This window comes from Aplidium turbinatum, chromosome 4, assembly GCF_918807975.1.
Source record: "Aplidium turbinatum chromosome 4, kaAplTurb1.1, whole genome shotgun sequence".
Lineage (NCBI taxonomy): Eukaryota > Metazoa > Chordata > Ascidiacea > Aplousobranchia > Polyclinidae > Aplidium > Aplidium turbinatum.
The window spans coordinates 9790003-9816123 of NC_137475.1; the positions used below are offsets into that span (position 1 = coordinate 9790003).

The 26121-nt window shown below is 39.5% G+C and overlaps 2 protein-coding genes across 2 annotated transcripts in view; one reads left to right on the top strand and one right to left on the bottom strand.

Annotated features, from left to right (window-relative positions):
* The window catches only part of LOC145768565 (uncharacterized), a 31586-nt gene extending 14360 nt beyond the window's left edge, over positions 1-17226 (top strand). The window contains exons 14-15 of the mRNA XM_082580091.1: positions 1431-1591; positions 16704-17226. Of these exons, the coding sequence (XP_082436217.1) occupies positions 1431-1591; positions 16704-16866 (324 nt within the window). The 3' untranslated portion in view covers positions 16867-17226. The remainder of the gene's footprint in view (positions 1-1430; positions 1592-16703) is intronic.
* Positions 17227-17612: 386 nt separating this feature from the next.
* Positions 17613-24327, bottom strand: LOC145768693 (bifunctional coenzyme A synthase-like). Its single transcript, XM_082580262.1, has 7 exons — positions 23914-24327; positions 22627-22925; positions 21677-21803; positions 20790-20986; positions 19843-20372; positions 18948-19151; positions 17613-18353 (listed from the first exon to the last, which is right to left on the bottom strand). Exons 1-7 carry the CDS (start codon positions 24282-24284, stop codon positions 18282-18284), a joined length of 1800 nt encoding a protein of 599 aa, XP_082436388.1. The 5' UTR covers positions 24285-24327; the 3' UTR covers positions 17613-18281.
* Positions 24328-26121: the final 1794 nt, after the last annotated feature.

Sequence of the window (26121 nt, forward strand, 5' to 3'; positions counted from 1 at the left end):
TCACCAAATATTTTCGAAATTGATATGCTTTCACAACAACGCCATAACTATCCCATTTTCCAGAGCGTACATTTTGGATGGCTACGTGTGTGCCAACCGGGAGGTCTGGTAATTCATGGGCATGGATGTCGTAATATCGCTTACTGGTTTCAACGGATATGGCTCGTTTGTTGTCGATGCTCTCCAACTTTTTCTGCCATTCAGGGGCAAAAGCACGTCTGTGCACTGGGATAGTGTCTTGCACGGGATGTCCAAATAATTTTTGAGCAGGGGAAGCACCATCTCTTTGGGTCGGGGTATTTCTATATTGCAATAGTGCACGGGCCAATTTTTCTTCATCTAGGGAACGGGCGTTCCACGACCTGCGAATGAGCTTTACGTGCGCGAATTGATTTCACGGGGCTCACGGCGTGGCGGTCGATCATGTGATTTTTTCGCTTTGTACGCTGACGTAACGTGAATAGTATTGTTCATTTGATCGCATTTAATTTCTTCACGTTGTTTCTTTGCTGCCTCGTGAGCGCGACATATTTGCAATGTCTGCTCAAGCGTTAAGTCCTTTTTTCTCAGCAGCTCTTCTACCGTGTCGCCGTGTATCAATCCTTCTATTACTTGGTCACGCAAAGCTTTGCTCGTACATTCTTCCTTGCAGAAATTACACGTCTTAGCCAACTCACGAATGGCGATAACATAATCATCCACTGATTCGTGTGGGTGTTGCTTGCGCCTACGAAAATTTCTTCGTTCAACGGTTTCGTTTACTGATCCTGCAACATGTGCTTTTAAAGCTGTGATAATTTTATCAACCTTCTGTCGGTCTTCTTCTGGTAAACCCAGATTGGCAACGACATTTGCCGTCTCTCTTGACAGGGCTAACCGCAGTACATTGTACTTTGTTGCTTCGTTTTCTTGGTCTAAACCGGATAGAGCAGCATAAGCTGACCACTCTTCCAACCAAGCTGTAAAACTAATGCCTCTGTCGATTTCCAAATCTAAATTGGGAATGTCCCCTCGTCTAAATGTGAAAGGCATTTCTTTCGTTCGTTTATACTCGCAGCGCCATGTTATATACTTCTCCTGCCTAGCACTAGATGAGACGCGTGCTACTTTCAACTGGACATAATTGTAATGAAAGGAAGCGCGGCAACAATACAGATAGAGCGAGTCAACGAGTCACGTGATTACGCCAGGACGTAATAGCATTCCAACAACGCTTATGAACGAAAGGGGATTTAATAGGCTTATAAGCCCACATACATCTATAGAAAGTAAACGTATTAGAAAAAAAAATTAAATAAACCCAACTAAGCTACCGGTAGCCTACTGCGTTTTCAATGGAAGGTTTGTCGAGTTGCAATCGAAAATCGTGACTTTGAGTAGTGTGCTGATTTAGATTCTATTTTTTTTATAATATTTCTTTATTGTTCCAGGACCTTGCTCTAGATGTTGTTCCTACGGAGAAAATAGGAGTTGGATCTCTTGTCCTATTCGCTCAAGGCTCATATGGAGAAACAGCTGGAAATAATATAGGTGGCGCTAGATATCATCAAGGAAAAATAACCAGGGTATACACAGAGGAAAATATTACCAAGTATGTGGAATTGAAAACTTGACTGTTTGAAAAAACAAGTGTTTTTTTAACTTATAGATCTTACAGCAAACTATGCTGAAATTGGGGCACTTCAAGACCTAGCCAAGTACTGTAGGCTAAAAGTCACTTTCGATGATGTGCGCATAAACATGCGACTCAAGCAGATTTACTACAATGTCAAGCTTGACTTGTACATTAGGGTGGCTCCTTTTTGAACTTTTTTTTTTAATTCTCTCGGGGTAGTGGGGAAATGGTGCCAATGAGTAGGCCCGTAGCCAGACATTTTTGAGAGGGGGTTCACAAATCCAAAAATATGGACCTTTTGATAACACTTTCTTCTTTGCCTGTCCCCAAGCAAGCAATCAAAACATAGGAAGTGGCAGTACATAATATTGATACACAAATTGTTTGAATCACTCACGTTTAAGTTAATATGCAAATACAAAGGGCATGCGAAGAATGAACAGCAATAAGAACACGACGATACATGAAATTGGTACCATAGGTAGTAGGTACACGCAAAAAATGACGCTATATACAATGATTGCGATAATAACCGACTGTTCTGGGCTCAGACAAGTGTCGGCCACCGCAGACAAAACCAGGCTCAAACCCTAACACTTAGGTGTTCTTTACGGGGGCGAGGCACGAAATATCCCTCAACACATAGTCTACTTTCACTTTCCCCGTACTCTCATCATAGTTGCAGACGGAAACTTTAGCTCTACGAACCACAGGCTTCCCTTTCCTAATTTGTGGAACTACCTCATGCACCCTCCCAAGTTGATACTTCCCACGTTTACCAATGTCCTGGAGAGAACCTACCACTACAAGTTGACCAGGCTCCAAATTCTCGGCCATTTTTAGCCATTTTTTCCGGCCCTGAAAACCTGGCAAGTAAAAATCGATCCATTTACTCCAAAACTGATGAGAAAGTGACAAATTGAACCGATAATCCCTTCTTAATTGGTCACGATCATGTGGTTGCCCAACAGCACAGTATGGGTCTAAGTATGGGGTTAAAAGTGAGGCAGGGGTGATGACAGTAAAATCCCTAGGGTCGTCACTCAAAGGTACCAAAGGGCGTTCGTTCACGATCCGAACGGCACTGCCTGTGTACGTAAGCAATTCAATAAAATTGGGCTTACGACTTGAAGAGTCCAAAATGTGAAAAAATGCAATTTTAAATTGTTTAACCATTGCCTCCCAGGCGCCACCTTGCGCCGGAGCATACGGAGGTATAAATTCCCAGTTTATCTCTCTCTGTCTCAGGGCGTTGTGAAATTCAGCTGATTCTATCAACTCGGGTAACTTCTTAGATGCTGCCTGAAAGGTACTTCCATTGTCGGAATAGATAGCATTAACCTGCCCACGTAAATCTGTAAACCTTGTAAAGGCAAGTAAGAAATCACTCAGCGACAATGACGTAACCAGCTCAACATGAATAGCGCGAGATGCCATACATGTGAACAAGAGTCCCCAAGCTTTTTTGTGACTTCTACCTTCAACAAAGGTTAAAGGTCCAAGATAGTCTAAGCCGCAATCAAAAAAGGGTTTCCTATGCGCAGTTGTGCGAGACAAAGGTAAATCAGACATGAGCTGCCTTATAGGTCGAGCTTTCTCAATCGCGCATACACCACATACTACACAAGGTCTGTACTTTTTAAGTGAACGTAATTCTTTCAAGCGTTCCTTCTCACGTTGCGAAGCGCCAACACTACCTCACTTTATCACTTCCTCAAGGGCATCCGGCGATCGTTTGGTCATTAAATGTACCACATCGCCATACACGCTCTTCTGAACAAACTTCACAGCCAACTCTGAAGCACTGTTAAGATAAGATGCATCCAGTTTTGGCTTCACAAAGCTACGCTTTCTCGTTTTACAGCACAAAAATTCAACAAAAGCAACCAAATAAGCGATTCTCTTTTTCATAACATACAAAGAAGGTGCGACCTCGATCAATCTGTGAAGACCACCCTGTCCAACGTCAAGCGACCCCTCTTCGTCACGAAGGTATAGGCTATGGACAGGTACTGGAGTGGCGTTTTCTACAGATGGAATTTCTTCACACTGATAGAGAAGACTAGAACCATTCAACCACAACTCTCGAAATTCTTTCTTTGTAATAAGATTTGGCCGTGTGCCAACATCAGCTGGGTTCATATCGGTAGGGCAAAAACGCCAATCCTGGGCTCCAGACAACAATAAAATATGCTCAACTCGACTCGTAATAAACTTATTCAAACGTAAATCAGGGTTTTTAACCCACTGCAACACAGTACGAGAATCACACCAAAAATACTTAAGGCAGTCGGGCATCTTCAATGCCTCGTAGGCCTGCTTCACGAGTCTTGCTGTATTCAAAGCGGCAACAAGCTCTTTCCTAGCTATCGGCCAAGAAAACTGATTTTTTACAACAATGGTAGATTTACCCAGAACGAAAGACACACTCGGAACTCCGTTAACCAGTCTACGTAAGTAAACAACAGAAGAGAAAGCTTGATTCGAAGCATCACTAAACCCATGCAATTGATATGAAACAATATCATCCGGACTGCACACACCAGAGTTTGCAAAATACCATCTCGGTAACGAAAAATCCTTAAGCAGGTCCAAAGAGCGAAGCCACGACTCCCACTCTTTAACAAAGCTATCAGGGACCTCGGTGTCCCAATCAAACTTGTCTATCGCCAATTGCTGAAGTATAAGGCGTGCTTTTAGAAAAAATGGCGCTCCAAAGCCTAGCGGATCAAATTTTTGTCCAAGCTGACTGAGCATACTTCGGCGCGTGTGTTTAGCTAAGGGCTTTAAGGAACATGCGATACGCATCTCGTCAGACTCGGTTTGCCACACACAACCCAATGTCTTCGCTGATGGCAAAGTCATATTTTCAGTCTGAAAGTCAATGTCACGAATCAAAGGTGAAAGCATCTCATTATCTAAATTTGACAAGACAATCATAGCCTCCTTGTTAGCACTCCACTTACCAAGTTTAAACCCACGGCTATCAAACAAAGCAATTGATTCATGAGTGATTTGCTGAGCTTCCTCTAAGCTATCAGCCGAAAATATAAAATCATCCATGTACATATTATTTGCAATATTGCAGAGAGTCAATTCACCAGCACTGCTGGGATTCTGCTCGATCATTTTCTTTATAGCCAAGCAAGCGATATACGGGCTACTCTTTATTCCCCAAGGGTGTACACAAAAACGAAATGGTACCATCCTACCATTTTCAAGGTCATCATCTTCAAACCACAATATACGAAACAAATCCCTTTGCGACTCAGGTAACTTTATTTGAAAGAAGCATTTAGTCACATCAGCCATGAGACCAAATCTACCAAGCCGAAATCTAGCCAAGACATCTACCAGAGGGTTTAACAAGTCAGGACCCGAAAACATTACATCATTAACACAAGTTCCTCGGAATTCAGACTTGCCATCGTAAACAATGCGCTTTTTTAATTGTGACGTAACAAAGTACGGTAAATACCATTCAAATCCCTTGACATTTCCTGCTTCACTAGTACGCTCAATATAGCCATTTGATTTAAGATCTTTCATGGTGTCAGTAAGGAAATCACGAAGTTCAGGTTGTTTTAAAGCTTTCTTCCTTAAAGCAGCAACTCTATCTGACGCCAACACAAAATTGTTAGGTAGATCAATATCTTCCTTCAACGGAACAGGTATCTCAAATCGACCATCTTTCAACTCAATATTCGGTTCAACAAGTTCTCTAGCCAACTTATCATTGCGAGACAATTCACAGGTTTCATTTTGCAACGTCAAATCCTGAATGACTTTATTCAGGTCTGCTATTTCCATATCACGAGACTCAATTTTACGCTGAAAGCCAGAGATTACATCCGACTCTGAAGACGTCTGCACTCTGCACACTTTAGCAACGCTTTCCTCTAAGGGTGACTTACCACCACAAGCCAACCAACCGAGAGGAGTGAGTAAAGCATGCGGTTCACTACGATTTTCACCAACACGTTCTTCTTTTGCCCACATCAAATAAGCCTTGTCGTTGCCAATCAGTACATCTACAGTACTACAATCATTCAAATGAAACATATTCACATCATGAAAATGACGGAAACCATTTAAATCTTGTTTATGCGGTAAAGTTTTAACATCATCAGCCCAAGCTGGGTTAACCACCGAAGTTATATCACAAAACAGTTCATCTGTCTCTAACGACTGGATGTTGAGTTTGACAAGGTCAGCACAAGTAGCTTTCTGACCAGCCAGGGTATCCATTTTAAACGACGCTTTATCGTACGGTTGGCACGCTTTATCGTACGGTTGGAACTCTGGCACGAGCATCATCTTTCCCAACCGAATCCAGAGAATCACGTGACGTCACATAAAAATCATGCAGAAGAAAATAGTGTTTCCTATCGTTGTTAGGCCCACACTTACGACAGTTATTTGCATGAACGCAATCCCTAACCATATGCTGGCGCAAACAATTCAAGCATTTGCCAGCTTTCACAATGACATCTCTCCGATCTTTAGGTGTCAAGCGCAAAATTCTTTACAATTAGACAAAAAATGATATTCAACTTGACCACGTGACGAACAACAAATGCATGCCGGTAGGTTTTTACGTCTAGCCTCACCACCGCGCGGTGCGCCAACAACAGTCGAGTACTGCGAACTCCCTGACATCACATCATCATGGGGTTTTACGGACGTCTGCCTAACCGGACATGAAGGCAATTTTCCTTTGCCAAACTTTTTAAAATGCTGCGACTCACCAGAATCGCCCATTAGCATAATGCTAAAATCAGTCGACTTACGCGTTTCCTCTCGTACAACAAAATCGAACAAACTCTGAAAAGTAGGCTCATTAGTGCCACCATACTGATCACCTAAAAAGTCAAGATAACGCTGCTTAGCGTCAAACGGGAGTCGATTAGCCAAATCCAAAACAAAACGTCCTTCTAATTTGTCACGCTGACCATAAGCTTGCGCGTAAAGCAAACACTGCGATAATTCATCTTTAAACTCTTTCAGATCACTGGAAGAGGTCGAAGTCAATTTGCTACCATAGCGATACTTTCTAATTTCCGGTTCTGCAAAAAGACCTCCACGAACCCCAAAACGCTGGGACAAGCGAGCTAACGACATTTCTATCCTGTCTTCCTCTGACAAGCCAGGGGTGTCAGAAACCAAATTAGCAATCGTTTGCGCAGCTGTTCTAACACAAGCTGCTTGTAACAAAGTCAAACAAGTCCCCTTAAAGGGCGAAGCTGCCATTAAGGCCGTAACACGATTTTTAAAGAAGATAAATGGCATATTATTACCATCGTAACCAATCAAGGCCGCCTTATCGAAAAACGTCCTACTATTTTGGTATTCAAAAAAGCAATCCTGCTGTTGAGAACTCGATTTAGCGGGAGAAGACAAGCTATATCCCTTAAGGGGCTGAGTGGGCTCAGTCACATGCACAGCCCGACCACGATCCTCACACACGTTAAAATCAGGAGACGCAATACGCCTCTCACAACCACCCAAATTACGTGTAGCTGGGCGATCAAAACCTAGCGGCGCAGAAAACTGTGAAGGGGGCAAAGCATTACTACTAATGGCGGCCCCGTGACCTGTACGCTCTGGGGGAGGAGTTCGGTTGTAATTCGCAGACCTTGGCTCTACAGCACTCGGAAGACCCTTAGCCGCGGCCCCGAGACCTCCTGAAACAGCTGGAAAACGTGTGGATTGCCCTGGTCCACTCACAGATTGAACGGGCGTTTGGAAAAGGTTATGTAAATTAAACTGCGATTGATGTTCATTTCTGGAATGCCTAGAAGAGCCCTTCTTAGAGCTACGCCGAGAGCCCACCTCTGATCGATATTCAGCTAAAACTACCTCTTTACGTTGTTCAGCCCTCAACTGAGCGTCTTTGAGTGAGAACTCAGCAGCTCTCGCTTCGGCTCTCGCGGCGGCCTCAGCTGCTCTCGCTTCGGCCTCAGCTCTCGCGGCAGCCTCAGCTCGAATGGCCTCAGCAGCTCTCGCTTCGGCCTCAGCTCTCGCGGCAGCCTCAGCTCGAATGGCCTCAGCAGCTCTCGCGGCAGCCTCAGCTCGAATGGCCTCAGCTCTCGCGGCAGCCTCAGCAGCTCTCGCTTCGGCCTCAGCTTGTATCTGGAGCTCCTCTCGTCTTAGCTGCAGGTTAATTTGTGCCACTATCCGAGACGAAGTCATAGACATCCTAGTGCTTACATTTGAGGCGCTATCCTCAGGATGTATGTCAGCATCCAACATATCTGAGAACTCACTTTCTTTTTGTTCAAAGTTATTTTTTAACGAGTTAAATTCGGGGTCTACCCTATCACGAAGTTCTGCCAAGATCGCAGAGTTAAAGATTTTAGTCAAAAGAGCATGGAAATGCCGTAATTCCTCTTCTAAAGTAGATAACTTAGATCTAAAAATTAACAGTTCCTGCTTATCACTCAAAGAACCTAGGGCTACAGAAAGTTTCCCAATTTGAGTCAAAATATCCCGTCTAAGATGCCGGGCCTCTCGAACTGACTTAGCCTCATCCTTAATGGGTCCCTCCCCAGAATGGCCTGCCCGACCGCAAAGAACATCATCAGGCTTAAACTCAGTCGAGTCTACGGCGGTCGAGTCCTTGTCGCCACCGAGTGTAGACATATTAAATGTTGGGGCTAAATTTAACAATTAAAAAAATTAAGTTACACAAACACACAAAATTATTAGGCTACAGTAGTTATAAAAAACTTAACTGCAAAGACAGTAAAAATACAAAAAAGAATTTAAATGCACGATACCGTAGCTGTACGAGTATGAAGTCCTAAAGTCCACAAAACTTGCTTGGATTCTTCCATTTGAATCTACAAGCACAGATGGATTGTCTTTTAATCTTCTTTCTTGCCAATGATTGTCAAAGTTATTTTTCTTCAGTACCAAACTGAGAAGAAATGTCTTTACTTTTCTTTGCTTCTGTAAGAGTGTAGACTACCAACCAACAAATCTTCTTTTATTATTTCTTGTACTTCTAATTAGTTCTTCTGCACTAGCTGACAACAAACACGTCGTTTATTTTTATGCCTTCAAGTGCTTCTTGGCCCACCAGCTAACAAGAACTCGTCTTTTATTTTTATTTTTTGCTTTAATTTCTTCTTGACCTACCAACTGACAAGAACTCGTCTTTTATTTTTTATGGTCACAGCGGTAAACCATAATCTCTTCGTGGGAAAATTGTAACATAAAGTTCCCGGATCCGTTTGTCTGCATATAGTGACCGAAAAAGAAACACTTCTTGAAACGTCTATTCTTAAAGTGTATTCCTGTAAAATTAGCCCGCGGCTATCGAAATGGAAATGCAATGCCTACACCTCTAAAACTGTCACTACGATACAGATTACTTGGATAAAAGACGGAGAATTTGTCCAGCTAGCAAGCACCAAATAAACCAGTTAAATGTGCGACCGACTTCCAACAAACAACTTCGAGAATGAATCAGAAAAATTTGTGATAACTCAAAGGCACAATGTTTAAACCGGTTTCAACAGGTTTGACACGAGTCTTACGGACGATGGTGCAATTTTGGCTCATGTTTTAGGAATTTCCATGACGTAATATTCAGTAGACCCGAACGGTTTCTACATGACGTTTGACCAGGCGAACAACCGTCTGGAACAAATATATAGACCAACAAACAAAACAAACTTTAAATTGTCAACCTTACAAAAAATAAATAAATAGGCTACGAACAATTTTCACATTAACAATTATAGCACATCTACAGGGACGCCGGAAGCGGGGGGCAGAGGGGACGGATGCCCTTTTAAGGTCATGTAAACTACTGCACATTTTGCAATATAACAATTTCTGCTATTCGCTTTTAGCCTAAATTGTCTACGATATGCGACCTTCTAAACCAGGGATTCGTAAATAGTGGGTCGCGACCCAAGTTTGGATCGCGAGACTATCCACAGTGGGTCGCAAAAGGGTTTAAACTTACTATAAATATAACTTGTATGTCAAAAATAAATACAATCATATACTGTTTGACGCACTGAGTTTCGTCTTTCCACCTAAAACATCGGGAAGCTGATCGTGAGCTACATGTTCAGAACAATGGAAAACCTCTGTCCTTCTGCCCCGAACATAAATATCTTAGGGTGACACTAGACAGATCGCTCACATACCACCACCATTTAGTGTCACTGCGCAAGAAACTGACATCCCACACTGGGCTACTCAAGCGCCTGGCAGGCTCCAGCTGGGGTGCGAGAGCTGACACTTTGCGTATAGCAGCCTTTTCCCTTGTCTACTCTTCAGCAGAGTAGGCTACTGTGCACCTGTTTGGTGCCGCAGTGCTCACTGCCATAAACATCGCCACAGCCATAAACAGCGCCTTGCGCACAATGACCGGATGCCTGCGTCCCACACCATTGGACAATCTCTTCATTCTCGCTGGCATCCAACCCGCTGATCTTCGTCGTGAAGAAGCGACTCTGTCTCTCAGTCGACGGGCACCGCGGAGCCTAACCATTTTCTCCAACCAAAGATCTCTGCTCTCCAAACGAGCACCCCGTCAACTGAAATCAAGACACCCATTCGTGCCAGCCGCTCAACTTCTGATCAACGAAGCTGATGAACAAAACATCTCTGCGGCTACTTAGGCAGACTATCTATTGAATTCTGAACGGAAGTCAAGTAGCCTGTTACCAGACTCCATTCGTTCATTTCCTACGCCGACACATGCTCCATAGGCCCGACACTACAAAGACAGGCATGGGTGCGCCTCAACAGTCTTCGTACGGGCGTCGGGCTTTTCCGTTCTACCATGCACCAATGCTGAATGGCCTCTTCTCCTGTGAATGTGGTGCCGAGGAACAGACCGCAGACCACATCATCAATGACTGTAGAACGGAGTGAAAGGTTTGAGCGTCTTGGATGATGAAACCAAAGACTGGCTGCTCTCTAGCAGCCTTCCAGTGTAGTCCTAGAACATCGTGAATCTGGGGTGGTAAAAGGGTAGATCCTCGGTCCCAGAGGCTTACATGACGACGACCACAGTTAGTAGGTCCACTTGCTTATTAAGCCCAATTTGGTCCATTTCTGAATTATTAAAAGTATAGGAGTTGTAGAAAATCCCCCCCCCCCCCGCTCAATAAGCCCAAAATTGTCCGGTCCCAATGTGGGCTTAATAAGCGGGGACGACCGTATTGAAATTGATATTAAATTGCAAAAGATTTTGCACAAAATTATATGCTTCTGAAACCTTTGGGCCGCGAAGATTTGGAACGATTGTCTTTTGGGTCGCGCCAACAAGTATTTGCGGACCCCTGTTCTAAACAAGCAACAATATATTTACATGTTTATTCAAAACTATCTGGAAGGTTTCAGCTGATCATAGGTATCTGATCCTGTGATCGTATGTACACTACACCTTCTCCAAAATGTGGACCTTTTCGGCTCAAGGGGGGGGGGGTTCCCGGGAACCTCGAGAACTCCCCCTGGCTACGGGCCTGCAATGAGTGAGAAAACAATCATGACAAAACTTGAGATTCGTAAGAAATTGTCTTCAGCCTTCTCATGGGGCCCTAAAATCGAAAAATGGGGTCTAAAACAAAATTTTTTCCAAAAATATTTTTATTTTGGGTAGATACAATATTGTTTAGATCAGTGCCGGTCTTAGGGTATTTCGGGCCCTGTGCGGAATATGGTTTGCGGGCCCCAATGACAATGATCCAATTCAGTAGCGTAGATAGGTATTTTGAAAGGGGAGAGGGGGTTTTGACGACCGGCAGGCGAAGCCTGACGGCGTGTTTGCCGAAGGCGACACCCAGCGGGGGGGGGGGATCTCCCCAGAAAATTTTGAAAAATTACTTTGATTTTGGTGCATTCTGAGAGCATGTTCCACAAAAATTTGGGTATGAATATTACTGTAAAATGGTGCTGTCCAGTGGCATAGCAAAAGGATAAGATCATGTTTTCTTTGGCATTTTTCAGAAATAAAGCTGAGTCTCTATGTTTTCTTGTTGCTAATTCCTGGCTGAGATATTTAAATGATTGGTATTGGCAAAACTCCCTCTTTTAATGTATTTTCATTTAAAATTAGGCAAACTTTGTAACCCCCAAACCCCCACTTGGCTACGCTACTAATCCAATTTGTTTTAAGAAAATCGGTTTACTTTTACTTGGTTGCATAAGTATGGAACAAAAGCATGAATGAAAATAGGAAGTGGCTATTTTTCCACACTTAATGCCATGGTTACAATCAGGTGTTACCAGAGTTAGGATTAAAGTTAGGAAGGGTTAAGGTAAGGGTTAGAGTTAGGAATAAGATCAGGGTTTAGATTTTTGCCCAGGACTAAAAAAAATTCCAAAATACAAGTTTTTGTTTTCAACAGCTTTAAACTTTTCTCAAATTAGGGTAGAATTTCTTATCTGGCAAAACTATTGAAGCTATTATTACACTATATAGTGTAAATATAGCCACAGCCATGAAAATACATCAAAAACACAATGCTAAACTTCCAAGAAATGTGTGCATATTGTCTTATGGGAATATTTAAGCATGAACTATAACAATGCAAAAGAAACAAACCCAACCAAATGTACCTGTGCAACAAGGACTCCTTATTATGCTTAAATTGTCGGAATCTATCTGAACTCAGAAGTAGGTACATTGAAGTTGTAAAATGCTTGCAAAATGTCCAGCAGGTTCACTTTAGAAAAAGTTTTTACTACAACTGCTGGCTGTCAAACTCAAAGTAACCCTGCAACTGAAGATGGGCAATATTCTCTGTCAGAGTCATTTTCTATGTAATACACTTAATACAGTGGCAGAGCAGCATTTATTTAAATTGTTTGCCTCATTCCTGCAAATGCAAGTTAAAACATAATCAAACAGGCTAGAAATGGATTCGTATATCATGAAACTAAGCCACAACAGGCAACAAGGGGAAATTTTGAAGACGAGTGAAGGTGTTATTATTGAAGACATCATGCATCAAGTACGTAAACCATGCATCTTAATACTCTGCGGTGAAATACCTCATGTTATACATTGAAAAATAAATTCAGCTACTCAATCCAAGGAAAAAGTACATTGAGATGTATATCTCAATAAGTTAAAGTTACATTTTGTAAGCACACTAGCTCTTCGAGCAAAGACTTGGCGTTCAGGTCATTTGGGTAAAAATTAGCCAGCACATCACACTTAGAGGAAATCAAGCATTTCTGCTATTGATTTATCATTATAAGAAGCAGCTGGAGTTTGAATAAGGCAAAGCTGACCTCAGAATTTAGTAGAGTTAATCTGTTACCACCAGTAGTGACATCATTTAAGATGTTGTCAAACAAGTAGACTCACTGGTGTCATTACTGCAACTAGTATATTTTAAAAACTTAGAAATTGAAGAATGCTTTGCATAATTGCTCAACAACTCTTATTTTAAATCTTTTTTTTTTCTTTGCTCCACTTTTACAATGATTAGGTATAGCTAATGAATAAATTACTCTATTGTTGAGCTCAACAACCTTTGCTGGTACAAAAATTACATTGATATATCATCAATCAATCAACGGATTATATTACTATTCAGTGAAAAAAATCCAAACAATGAATAAGTGTAAAATGTAGCCTACTGCTCAAACTGTATCTAAGTACAATAACAAGTGTATTAAGATTTAAAAATTGTTTAGGTTGGGTACTACAGAGTAATCAACTTGAAACAATTTGAAAAGATCCGGGCCCCTTAAATGTTATTTTTGAAGCTATGGAATAACAATGACATTTCAGTACTGGAAGTAACATATGTCTAAATACAGTTGCTACAAGATTGAAATTTTTGGTTTATGTTGTCACTGAGCAACGTTACACATTTGGTACATGGCGTTTTGAAAAAAACTAGGCCCCTCAATAGTAGATTTTAAAAATTACATGCATAGGGCATAATAATCGGAATGGCCCGTTTCGGTGAGTCCGACTCGGTGAGTCCGATTCGGTGAGTCCGATCCCTTAAAGGGGGATTTTTTTAATTTTTTTTTTTAAATTATCGGGTACTGTAGCCTAATTATCATTGCTGTTTGGGGTTAGGGTTAGAGGTTAGGAACTCACCGAATCGGACTCACCGAATAGTAGCAGACCCCATAATAATGATAGTTTAATACTGGAAGTAACATGCATTTAAATTTTCACAAGAGTGAAGTTTCCTGAATTGATAGAATATTAAGCAATTTGATACATGGCGTTTAAAAAATCCGGGCCCTTTAAATGTTTAGTTTTAAAACTACATATATATGGCATAATAGCAATGGTTTTGTATTGAAAGTAACATGTATTCTATTTAAACGTGATTGCCACAAAATGAAATTCTGTTGTCACAATGCAATGTTAACTATTTGGCACATGGTGAAATGTCGTGGGTGGCCTAAAAGCATGTAAGCTTGTAAAGGTGGCCCGACGCGACAATCTCAGTACTTGCCTCACCCTAAAGCCGCAACTGACTTCAAGGATACCGGAACTTGCTTGTGAATCGAATTAAATTTTTTCCATTAGAAATGACAAAAATTACTGCATTTTCTGAGTAAATTGCGGGCCCCTTAATTTGCGGGCCCTGTGCGATTGCACGGTTCGCACACCCCAAAGACCGGCACTGTTTAGATATATGTAATTAACCTAAGAAAAAAAAATTAGAGTTATTTGAACTATTCCTTCAGTTTCCTCACAGCTTCTGAAAATTTCCATTTTGCTGAAAATGTCGCATTTTTGTGGGTGGTTACATAATACATAATTGCGCTAGACATTTTGCCAACTATAAAACGTCATTGTAGCCTATTTCTCTTTATAGACCTGCCCTGAGCTGTTGCGTCATTTTTTAATGAAATTGGGTTAATTTGGTAGGAAAAGGTTACGTCTTTTATTTGAATTTACGTCACTGACGAAGTTTGTAGTTAGGTAACCACAAACAAAAATGCAAAATTTTCAGCAAAATGAAAATTTTCAGAAGCTTTGAGGAAGCTGAAGGAATAGTTTAAATGACTCCAATTTTTTTTCTTAGGTTAATTATATATATCTAAACAATATTGTATCTACCCAAACTAAAAATATTTTTGGAAAAAAATTCGTTTTTGACCCCATTTTTCGATTTCTGGGCCCCATGAGGAGGCTGAAGACATTTGTAACGAATCTCAAATTTTGTCATGATTGTTTTCTCACTCATTGGCACCATTTCCCCACTACCCCGAGCATAGCCGTACGAGACCAAACCATTTTGGGGGGCAGAACGTAAATTTGCCCAAATCTGCACGCTTTTGTAGAAATTGCCCAAATATAATGTAGGCTATGCGGTGCATGACAACAGTGAAAAACTAACATAACAAGATCACCAGCTAGCTAGAATTTCTTACCAAAGTAATCAAGATAGAACAACTGAATTCATCTTTGAATATACCTTGCTTGTGCATTGCTCGATGCGTCTGCACTTTGGCATGGTAGGTAGGAGTAACATTTAGTAGTAGGCCTAGGTATTATATACTTCAGCAGTAGCATTTTAAATGTTGGTGAAATTAACATGACACAGTTGCATATTATACAAACTAAATATTTATTTTTTATTTTGGGGCGCAACTGCATCATTTTAATTTGGGTAGTTTTATAAAAGTAACCAAACAAAGCTAAGCAACACCACAACATTAACATTACATTTAACAGGTACAGTATAACATTTTTTCGTTAAATGTTGTGATGTTGCTTAGCTATGTCCGTTTATGGTTGAAAAAGTACTGTAACCTCTCCACCCGAATTGTTTTATAAAAGTATTCACCAGATTTATATATATTCATATTTTGTAGTTGCCCAAATCAAGATGATGCATTAGGCCTATGAAAAAAATTAAAGACTATGTAAATTTTGATGCCGAGGCAACTGCATCATGCCAATTTGGGCAGTTTTATAAATAGACTATGATCAGATAACTTCATATTTTTTTGTTGCCCAAATCTAAACGATACAGTTATGTAAATGAGAAAAATTAATGAATTTGTGCATTTTGGGGAACTGCCTCACGGTAATTTGGGCAGTTACATAAACAGACTAATCAGATAATGTCATGTTTTCAGCTGCCCAAATCAACACGATGCATTTGTGAAAATCAATAAAATTAGCTATATAGCAAATTTTGTGTTTTGATTTGGGCAGATTCACAAAAGTATTAGAGACATATTTTGGTGGCTGCCCAAATTGGCATGATGCAGTTGGTTAAATGCATTTCGTACTACAGTTTGATCACTATACAATACATCAATACGGGTGCGCCAAATGAAAATTTTGCGGCACATTTTTTGTGCAAATAAGAGGCTGTAGCCTACTTAGTTTGATAGGTAAAAGATATTAATGTGTAGTTTTTCTTAATTCATGCAATTTTGAAGCTTTTTATATAGCAATTTTTGCCCTAATAATTGCAACATTTTTCCCGAATTTGCGACGTTTTGAAACAACAGGGGGGGGCAGCTGCCCCCTGGCTCGTACGGCTATGACTCCGAGAGAATTTTTAAAAAAAGTTCAAAAACGAGCCACCCTATTGTAGCTACATCTGCACCTTCCATTCGTGCGACATAATCTTGAAACGTTCGTTTCCAATGTTGCTACTTTCTCGAAGATTCAGGAAAGTTTGTGGCCTATCAACTCCAAACACTTGAGGTTGCAAAAACGTATGCATAACTTAGCTTTTATTAAAAAAAATTGCAACTAGGCCTACATCTGCAAAAGAAAAGAATACATAAAAACTTCTTCCTACTAATGCTGCAGCAACAGAACTGAAAAAAACGAATTGTTAAAAGCGTGGAACTAATTAGGCATGTAGAAAGCAAGACAATAAGCTAATTAACTGAGCAGGAATGCCTGGAGAACAGATGGCCTTGCTCAGAAGCACACGACATTTTGTTGAAACCAAAATAGTAAATACTGTACTGTAGCCTGTGTCATGATAGGCCTACAAATTTTTTTTTCAAATCAATAACAACAGCAACAACAACGTGCTGTTTTGACTGCGACACTAGCCTGAAGAATGAGACTAAAATTATGAAGGCCTATAATGGTCTACACTTAGCCTATGTTTAGATTTGATGGGGAGCACACGAAAGGACATGAAGATGGGAAGTGGGTAAAGTACAGCAATTATTCCAAGTCATTTCTTGAGAAAACACGTGAAGATTTTCGGCTTCCGCCAAATGCAATGGATGCTCTGATGGCTTGCAAGGAAGCATACGCCATCCATCGGTGAAAATGGCAAACCAATGAAGCTACCTATGTCCAGACAAGATCACCTCAAAGTGAAAAATTGAAGTCAATCTTGTAATACCTTCAGTCTTTCTTGGCATTTTTAAATGCTATTGTACTGTAATACTGTAGGTAGTTTTCTTTTAGATACCGGTAGCGGGTAGCCTAACTAGTAACTACAGTTTAAAACTTCAGTAACTATAGGCAAATCTAAAAAGCGTAAGATGCGGTGAATACGCTATTAACTTGACTATTTTCAGCTAGGCTACCATACATAAACTGTTTCCCGGCGTTTAGCAATAGACTTTGAACGCAGTTTTTGTTTGTGGCTACAAAAAGGGTACGAACCATGCAGTATTAAAGAGTAGACTCACTGTTACAATGTTTGCACTAACTATGTAAGTACTATTTCGAAAATATGTTGATTTTAATATATTTTGCATCACAATTTCACTCACATATCAGTGTTTGGCTGTGAAAGAAGCTGACTACAGCGCTGTTTCTGTCTAAACCTGGTACTGACGCCACTATTTCATACAGGTGAGTTTAAAGAAGTTAAAAGAACACGATTTCAAGCTTTGTGTTAGCAGAACTAGTGTCATTCTTACTAATTTTCGAAAACTTTCAGCGCTCCTAAACAGGCAGAAAAGGATAATAGAACGTTTTATAAATATACAAATGTAACATATAGGCTACCAATATCAGCTGTTCTGAACAATAAGGTAGATGATCAAAAACTGTTTAGTATAAAATTTCTTTTATTGTTAACGATTGCATACAAAACATTTCTAAAAGCGTAATACATTAAACATGTCTTAAACATTGCACATAAGCTAAAATTAAGATCAATTTCTGTCTCACACATAATTTTCCTAAGTCATTTTTACGTCGGTAAAGAGAAAAAAGTTTCGTGGTCATGACCTCACAAAAATTAGGCTTTTGTAATCATAGAAACAATCAATTTAACCCAGACCGGAAATCAGTCGTTTTTTAGATTGATTAAAGGTCTGCAAAAATAAAATAACCAGAGTAAAAAACGACTGATTTGCTGTTTGGGAACACACAAAGTCACCTTATATCTTATTTTAACTATTTGCATTAAGATACATATTAATAATGCAAATAAAAAGCTGTCATCGCAGAAAGCATGGATTGAAGACATACGAGCTTGATGTAGCCACCTCTAGCCGCAAATCAGTCTTTTTCTAAATTGCCTGTGCAGACGTTGAACCAATGGTAAAAAAAGGTTTTACTACCTTGGGATATCAACAGTGATTAATTAACTCCAGGAGCAATAGTCAATCATCGCCATGGTGTGCTTTGATGACCGAAAACGAAGGTCCTAGATACAAAGGTAGATGTTCCGGTTGTGAACCCAGAAGCTTCAACGTACGCTTCAACTTAAGTGCTGGATCCGTCCTAATCCAATGTTCTTTCCCATGTCCAACCCGGCTTTAAACGTTCGTGCAATAACGACCAAGCTTTCTTGACCTGAAAGCCATTTTTTTAGTTTTTTCTCGACTCATTATCTACAGTTCACAGAAGGGGTTTTTAACCAGGGGTGCGTAACTGCTGAATCATTACGGCAACACGCCCCATTAATTTTGAGCTGAAAATGTGCAAAAGTGTAAACTGCTTTTAAACTGCCACATATCATAAAAGCATATTTTTACTGTAGTTAATGAGCGTTGACAATAGAAACATTTGTGAGTGAGATGTGACAATAGAAAGATGCTAATACGACTGATATATCGCAAAAAAGACGCAAGCTGTGAAATTGAGCGAGATAATTGCCATTGAACTCGTTTCGAATGCGCTGAAAAGGCGATTGAGACGGTTTGGGATGGCATAGTCAGAAGAACTGCCCAAAAACACGATGCTTTTGAAGTGAAGAAAAAAAAGGATGAGTTGAAGAGTTGTGAAGAGAAATATGTCTGGGGTATTGACGAAATGTGGAGGATCGCGATTGACGGAAGGAAATAACTTTGGGCAAAAGCTGTTTGTGCCGCGCCAATGGTCCAAACAGGACAACGGGAAATGTGAACTTGTCACGATTGAAAATTGCATTTTATTTGACTCAAGTACCTGGCCTTTCGTGACTTTCGGTTCCCAAAGGGTTGAGAGAACGACGTGGGCTTGCTTTACTTTCTCTTTGCCGCTCATCTGAGCTTCAATTCTCTTTTTCGCCTCTTCATCGTTCCTCCCGTCTCTTTCTTTTATTCTCTTGATTGCTTCCGCGGCGGGGATAGTACAAACCCAGACTTCATCTGTAAAGTTGTCCCAACCTGCCTGTACAATATGTTCGCTATATAAGATAAAAAGTGATACTGAATTTCAGTTAGTTTAAGGCAGCGATCAGCACCCAGTGAAAAGTTGTCGTCTGGGCGATTACAATTACTTAAATTTTCCAAGTAATCGATTACAATGGCGGAACTCTAAACTTCAATACACTTGACTACAAAATTTGATATAAATACAGCAGTGAGTTATGTTACTGACACGCTACACCAACTGAATGAAATGTTGGCTAAATGATAAATTGTCTTTCAGTTTCGACCATGTGTGTTTCGCCTGCCAAAGAAAAAGCATTGACAAAGACAAAAAGGTAGCATGAAACTGTGCACATTCAAAAACAGAATCCCAGAAGAGAAACCAACCAACGGATCTAGAGTGAACCTCATAGAGAAACCAAGCTCTTGACGGAAAACTTGAGCAAGGTTGATGCAATTTTGATGACATCGTATGACATGGTATCAAATTACGATGACCAATGTTTGGCACAGTATTGTGTGGCTCTTAATCGTACAGGATGACAGTGGGAATGACAAAAGCACAAGCCATAAAGATTCGTGCACACAAAAGATCATAAATTTCAAAAATGTAACACGTTCTCTTTTTTCTAAAGCTGCGTGTATGAAAGTCCAAACTCAAGTAAAAATTGGCCGTGTTTCAATGCTACGAAAATATTAATTCCACCTACCTCTAGCAACAGAGCAGCATCAAGAACGCAGACGACTTTTTCACCATTCTCACGACTCGACGTTTCAACTGCTTCATCAATCCTCAACCGAACTAACCGTGCAATTTCCGGCCACATGATAGCATTGAGATTTTGTAGATTCGAATGCTTCCCACTAGGGTCAGGAGTGAAGACTTTTTCGGCCAGTTTTTTGCGATCGATTACTCCAGTAGGGTCAACCACATCATCCCCAAATCTTTCCACCACTTTTTGGAACGCAGTCGTGTTTGGTTGATATGCAGTATGGCCGAGTTTGTCGCAGTCAATGACTACAGCACCTAAATCAGACAAGTGTTTCGCGACAGAAGATTTTCCAGTAGCTATGCCGCCAGTTAAGCCAATGATGTAGGCGGCATTGTTGTGGTGATTGGGCCCCGGTTTGTTTGGACAACGGCGAAGAGTTCCAAGAGAATTGTACCGAATTGTAGAAGAACTGAACTTCGCTTCGTTGGGAGGCGTACATACACCTACTACATCTCCAACCAAGTCACCTGCAGAACCAAAATGATTGAGAATTCTAGATTTAATTTTGCAACCTATGGTTTGTGCTTTTAATAAATCTGCTGACATGTGGCAGTAGGCCTATTGCTTGGCTACAATATAAGCTACTCATCTTATTGACATTTCGAAAAGATCTGAAGATATTCACTGATAAGCACACACTCAATTCTTGGCATGAGAGTCAGAGAAATGAGACGATATCAATTCATAGTGTTGGTAAGTTGCATAATTGCGAAAAAGGTGTGATTGAAACATTTTCAGCAAGTTGTAAGAGCAAGTCAGTCATAAAACCAGTGAAGCTAAGAATAGTTATATATATACATGGTGAAGGCACTGAAACATATCATTGTAACGTAGCGTAGTGGAAGCCTGCAATATAAAAAAAAATATATATATTTTAAACCTACCTTGTCCAATTAGGTGAACGTGAAGGGAATTAAGTCCATTTTTTATCCGTGCTGCATTAATTATGCTGCCTCCACGTTCCGTTTCCTTGCTTACCACAATGCACTGAAGATCAGGGTCCGTAGAAGCGGGACCGATTGGGTCAGTTATTCGAACGATTTCGAGTATTTTCTTTTGCATGATTGGATCCTCTTTGAGACTGTTCAAATTTCAAAAAAATGATGACATAGCAACCTACAAGTTGCAGATTGTGGACTGTTGTTGAAGATTAAGCGCAGACACAAAATCATACGCATAGTGATACACATAAAAACTCTTCTTCTTTTAACAGTTTGAACATATCAGAGGAATTAAAACCAGAATTTGGATAAATCTTATACATTTAATTCTATTCATGGTGAGTCCGATAATGCTTGTATTTTAATAAGTTTGCACTGTCCACAGAGTGTGTCTTATACTAACCCAGCATCTCATTATCTGTAGTCCTCTTGTTCTTTCTTGTACCTTTCCAAGTGCAAAACTTTTTACATTTATGATACCGGAAGAAAAAAATTACTTGTACCGCTTATTAAAACACATTTCTTTAGATTCACGCATATTATTTCCTGCTATTTACTACTTATATCCTTACAAACGTTTTTGAAAAAAACAGTATTGACTATTAAACACTAGGCTATCAACTATTGCAAATAGTTTTCTTCAATTATTTCATGTAAATTCTATGAAAACAGAACAGCGATGGTATCTAAACCAACAACAAGGAACTGGGACAAAAACAAGGAACTGGGACAAGATGATTTGATTTATGCTCATAACAACCAGTTACGCAATGACTCAAAAACTGAACAACTATTCAACCTTAATTGAAAAAGTAAATTTCCAACTATACCTTTCTGTTTTCAGTTGAAAAGGTGCGATATCACATAGAAAGTTACTCAGTTGCTTACATCGCTGCTCCCAAGGCATAATCATGTCAGATAAGATTTTCCTTTCTAACATGACCCCATCAGTTAATCCTTTAACATGTAAATCATACAAAGTAGATTAGTAACAAGAAATCATGTCAAGAGACTGTCAATTTCACAATAATACAGTGTGAAAATAATAGTGAGATTTCTAACATTAAAATATGATGAGTTGATGATTTTACATTTAAAAATGACATCTCTGTAAACATTTAACTGAAATGAAACAAAAACGTGTGCAGTAGCTATAAAGTAGTAATACAACTTTTTCAACTTGGGCACTAACAGCCACACATGTTTTGACATCATTTTTTAAGTACCGGTAGCAATACATATATATATAAGCTAGGTGCAAACACATTGACGTAAAATGCACAAAAAGCTAATATTTAAATTTTTATTACTACTGAGTACTGAATATATACAACACACAGATATCTTCTTCTTCCTGTTTCTCGTCAACCAAGTTGTTATGCCAAAGAAAATTGCATACAACTTCATGTTATTCTGAGCAGATCTTAAAACACTTTATTGTCTTGTGATAAAGGCCACAGGTTAGGATTTTCATTAAGATGACAAGTAACCAGTGGTTACTAACCACACATAAATACGTATCTACCTAGCTTTCATACTTCATAAGCAAAATACTCCTGATAACTTTAAGAAGCTTAGAGATTCATCAAAATTCTATGTTTGTACACTTTCCATTTCTGGTCACTAGTAAAAAAATTAAGTCACAAAAGTTTTGTGGGACAGCCATTGTTATGTTGTTTAAAAATTTGCAACAAAAAACTTGGTTGTATTACCCCCAAACTATACGTGTTTATAGACAAAATATCATTGTTTGCACAAATTTACTACAATTACTACATACCAATTAAAAGTCTTTTATCAGCTAACAAGGTGGCTTCACTTAATAGCACTTTGTGACCGACATGAATATTGTCATATGTACCACCAATCACAACATCTCCTTGTGTTGATACTGTTTTCTTTGCATCCAAAGCTGGATCAGAAAACGACTCCACTGAAATGGGAATAGAAAGTAAGGGAAGATTAGATGGCAAACTCTCCGTAACATACAAAGACTGGACAAACTTTTGAAATATTCCATCAACTCCATTGGATTGTAATGTTCTTGAGTTGCAGTCAGCAATAATACATTGCACATTCCTGAAAAAAAAAGCGAAACATGACTGTCAGATATTTCGACTATAGCTTGGTTTCACATTGAATCAGTCACCAGTTTATTTGGGTGTCCATAGCCCTCACATATATGCCACATCTAGAGATGTGAGTCATTTTTTTTAATAGTTTTTTTTTTGCACCAATCTGTCTAAATTTTAAGTGTTGGAACAAAATTTGTACAGTACTTTTGCTTCTCTGAGATGTTTGTACTGAAATAAGCAAGACATTGGTAAGTCACCAAAATACAACTTTGCCACTAAATTTTTTATTAAAGTATTTTTTGACTTCACCAATGATCCAAAAAGATGCGTAGTGTGATAATATAATAAAAAAAAGTATTATATAGAAAATTACACAAAGATTAACAAATGCAAGTTTATTATATTGAAAGAAAGCTGTGGCTATATTTACACTATATAGTGTGATCAACTGATCATGCTGTTGAAATGGGAGTGATCATGCTGTTACTGAAGTTTCCTGAACCAACAAAGAATGAAGTCATTTTTGTAGGGTTTGAGCATATGTACAACAAAGAATTTGAAGTTGAGGATCAATTGTTGTGTCCAGATGTGCAAAGTCAAGCAGGAGATGATTTTAACAAACTGAAAAGTTCCTTCGAACACTTTCAGTGAAAATTAAGGCAGGTGTTTATGAAAGCTTATTGCAAAAAAGAGTATTACATGAGACGTATAAGCTGACCATCCATGATCCGTTCAAATTGTGAATTTTAGCATTGCAATGTTACTTGTTTAACTCTCAGTTAGATGAAATGATTAATTGCACATATCAATAAATTAATAAAAATGTTGAACCTAGGTTTTGTCATGATTGTTAGAGAACTTAATTGGGATGCAAACTTAACTGGGATGTTACTGTATACAACAGGACAATCTAACTATTACGACAATTAATTTTGTGTATAAAAATGGTTAAATAAAAACAACCTTGTTAAATATGACAAGAATGGATGTACCTGCTTAATTTAAATGGGATGTTGCTTTTTTGACCAAAACTGTGCAAAAGAATGTTAACGTCCAAATCTCTGCATTGTATGGCTGCTTCGGCATAAAAATTTGACAAAAAAGGAAAAACATCTTTAGAAACCTCTTGTGTACCATTTTGACAAGAAGGTGTTTGCATCTCTGTACTTAAAAGGCTTGATAAACATCCTTCAGTAGTAAGGCTTGAAGGTGGAATCACCACATGTGGTGAGGCATTGGCCACATGGACATACAATGTCGAACAAACAATATCCTTTATCCCAGCAACAATATGCTTTACAACATCTCCATGGCAAAGCGATGATACGTGGTGAGTCAAGATGAGAATTCCGGATCGATGCATTAAGGTAGTGTATATTAAGATACCAATAAAAACTGTGCTGTTAAAGTTTTTTCCTGCTAATAAATTTGCAACTTTATTTAGTCATCCAACTTAAATAAATAGGCAAAGTTTCACAGAAATAACACTAAATTAATATAAATTTGGTGATCCCTACAAACTAAAGCATCTCAAGCAGTACCGGGTTAGCCATTATAGTAGAGCTCGACCGATATATCGGTCAGCCGATATGCATCGGCCGATATCAGGTGTAGCCGATATATTGTACAGTAGAATTCGCCTATAGTGACACCTGAGAGGACCGCGGAAAAAGTGTCACAATAACCGAAGTGTCATTATAGCCCAATTCTACTCAACTGTTGCGTATGCAAACGGGACTTTGCAACAGGTGCCACTATAGGCAAATTCTACTGTATCAGCTATTTTTCGCCAATAAACATCGGCCAGCAAAAGCACACTCAATACATGCCTTTACAAGAAACACAAGTTGCTCAAACGTGCTTGCATAACCCGAACAATTGTTGCGAGAATATAATTTTCCTCCCATTCTAGCGCGCGCATCCAGATTCCAGAAAATGTTAATAATACTGTATCCCTTAGCTTCCATCGGATGCAACCTAATTCGCACCATGAACAATTCGTACCCTCAGTTCGTACCTTGAAAAGATCGAGAAAAAAAATTAAAAAACCGAAGTCGCTGATTGCAGTTTCCGCAAACATTTAAAAATTTTCCGCAAACAAACAATAACACTTTGGATCATTCAAAAAATTTTTAAAATGTTAGCGGAAACTCCGATCAACCCTAACCCTTTTAAATTGTTTGCGAAAACTCCGATCAACCCTAACCCTTTTAAAATTTTGCGGAAACTGCGATCAGCGACTTCGGCAAACACTTAGGATCATTACCGGAAATTTTAAAATGTTTGCGGAAACTGCAGAAAAAACGGAAACTGCGATCAGCGACTTCGGCTTTGTTATATTTTTTCTCTCGATCTTTTCAGTTTGTTTGTTTGTGGAAACACCCTAGCCCTAAACCTTAACCCTTTTAAATGTTTGCGGAAAGTCTGATCAACCCCGACCCTTTTAAAATGTTTGCGGAAACTGCGATCAGCGATTTCGGCAAACTCTTGGGACCATTATCAGAAATTTTAAAATGTTTGCATTACCGGAAATTTTAAAATGTTTGCGGAAACTGCGGAAAAACGAAAACTGCGATCAGCGTATGTTCTATTCTTTTCTCTCGATCTTTTCAGTTTGTTTGCTTGCGGATACCGATACTCAGATACCCTAACCCTTTTAAAATGTTTGCGGAAACTGCAATCAGCGACTAGGGTTTTTTTTAATTTTTTTTCTCAAACTTTTCAAGGTATATACAAACTGACGGTACAAATTGTTCATGGCACGAATTAGGTTGCACCTGTTGCGACCATGCCATATTTTTAACTGATTGTTCTGCTTTGGTATCATGCACGTTATAACGTCCGCGTTTTGTCGATTCACCATTTTCTAAATCTCTGCTATGTTTGTCATTATTATATAATTTTTTTGTTGTTGTGATGGTCAGAAATAAAAACAAACTGAACAGATGGTTGGTTGGCAACATTTCCCTGGCTCTTGCCCTCAACGGCTCAACTGTGAGTGTTGCCACACTGTTGATAATTTTGGTTGGTGGCTTTGTAGGCTATCTTTATCCTCAGACTGAGTGACAAAGCCTTGATCGGTTATTCCTGGAAACTGATAGTTTCGCTTACTTGTAGAGGCTCTTGAAGCAGGGCCGGTTACTGAGATTGACAGAGTGAAGTTTCTGATTTGTTGTATTCCATTCACTAGGTGCCGCTGA

Bases quoted from the DNA above. Each gene is read 5' to 3' on its own strand.
- LOC145768693 (XM_082580262.1), bottom strand. From the start codon at position 24,284: ATGCATCGATCCGGAATTCTCATCTTGACTCACCACGTATCATCGCTT. The intron at 22,926-23,913 runs GTACATCCATTC...TTTTTTTTTCAG, and splicing joins ATCCCATTTAAATTAAGCAG to GAATGTGCAATGTATTATTG. The intron at 20,987-21,676 runs GTATAGTTGGAA...AAATTTGAACAG, and splicing joins TTTCAACTGAAAACAGAAAG to TCTCAAAGAGGATCCAATCA.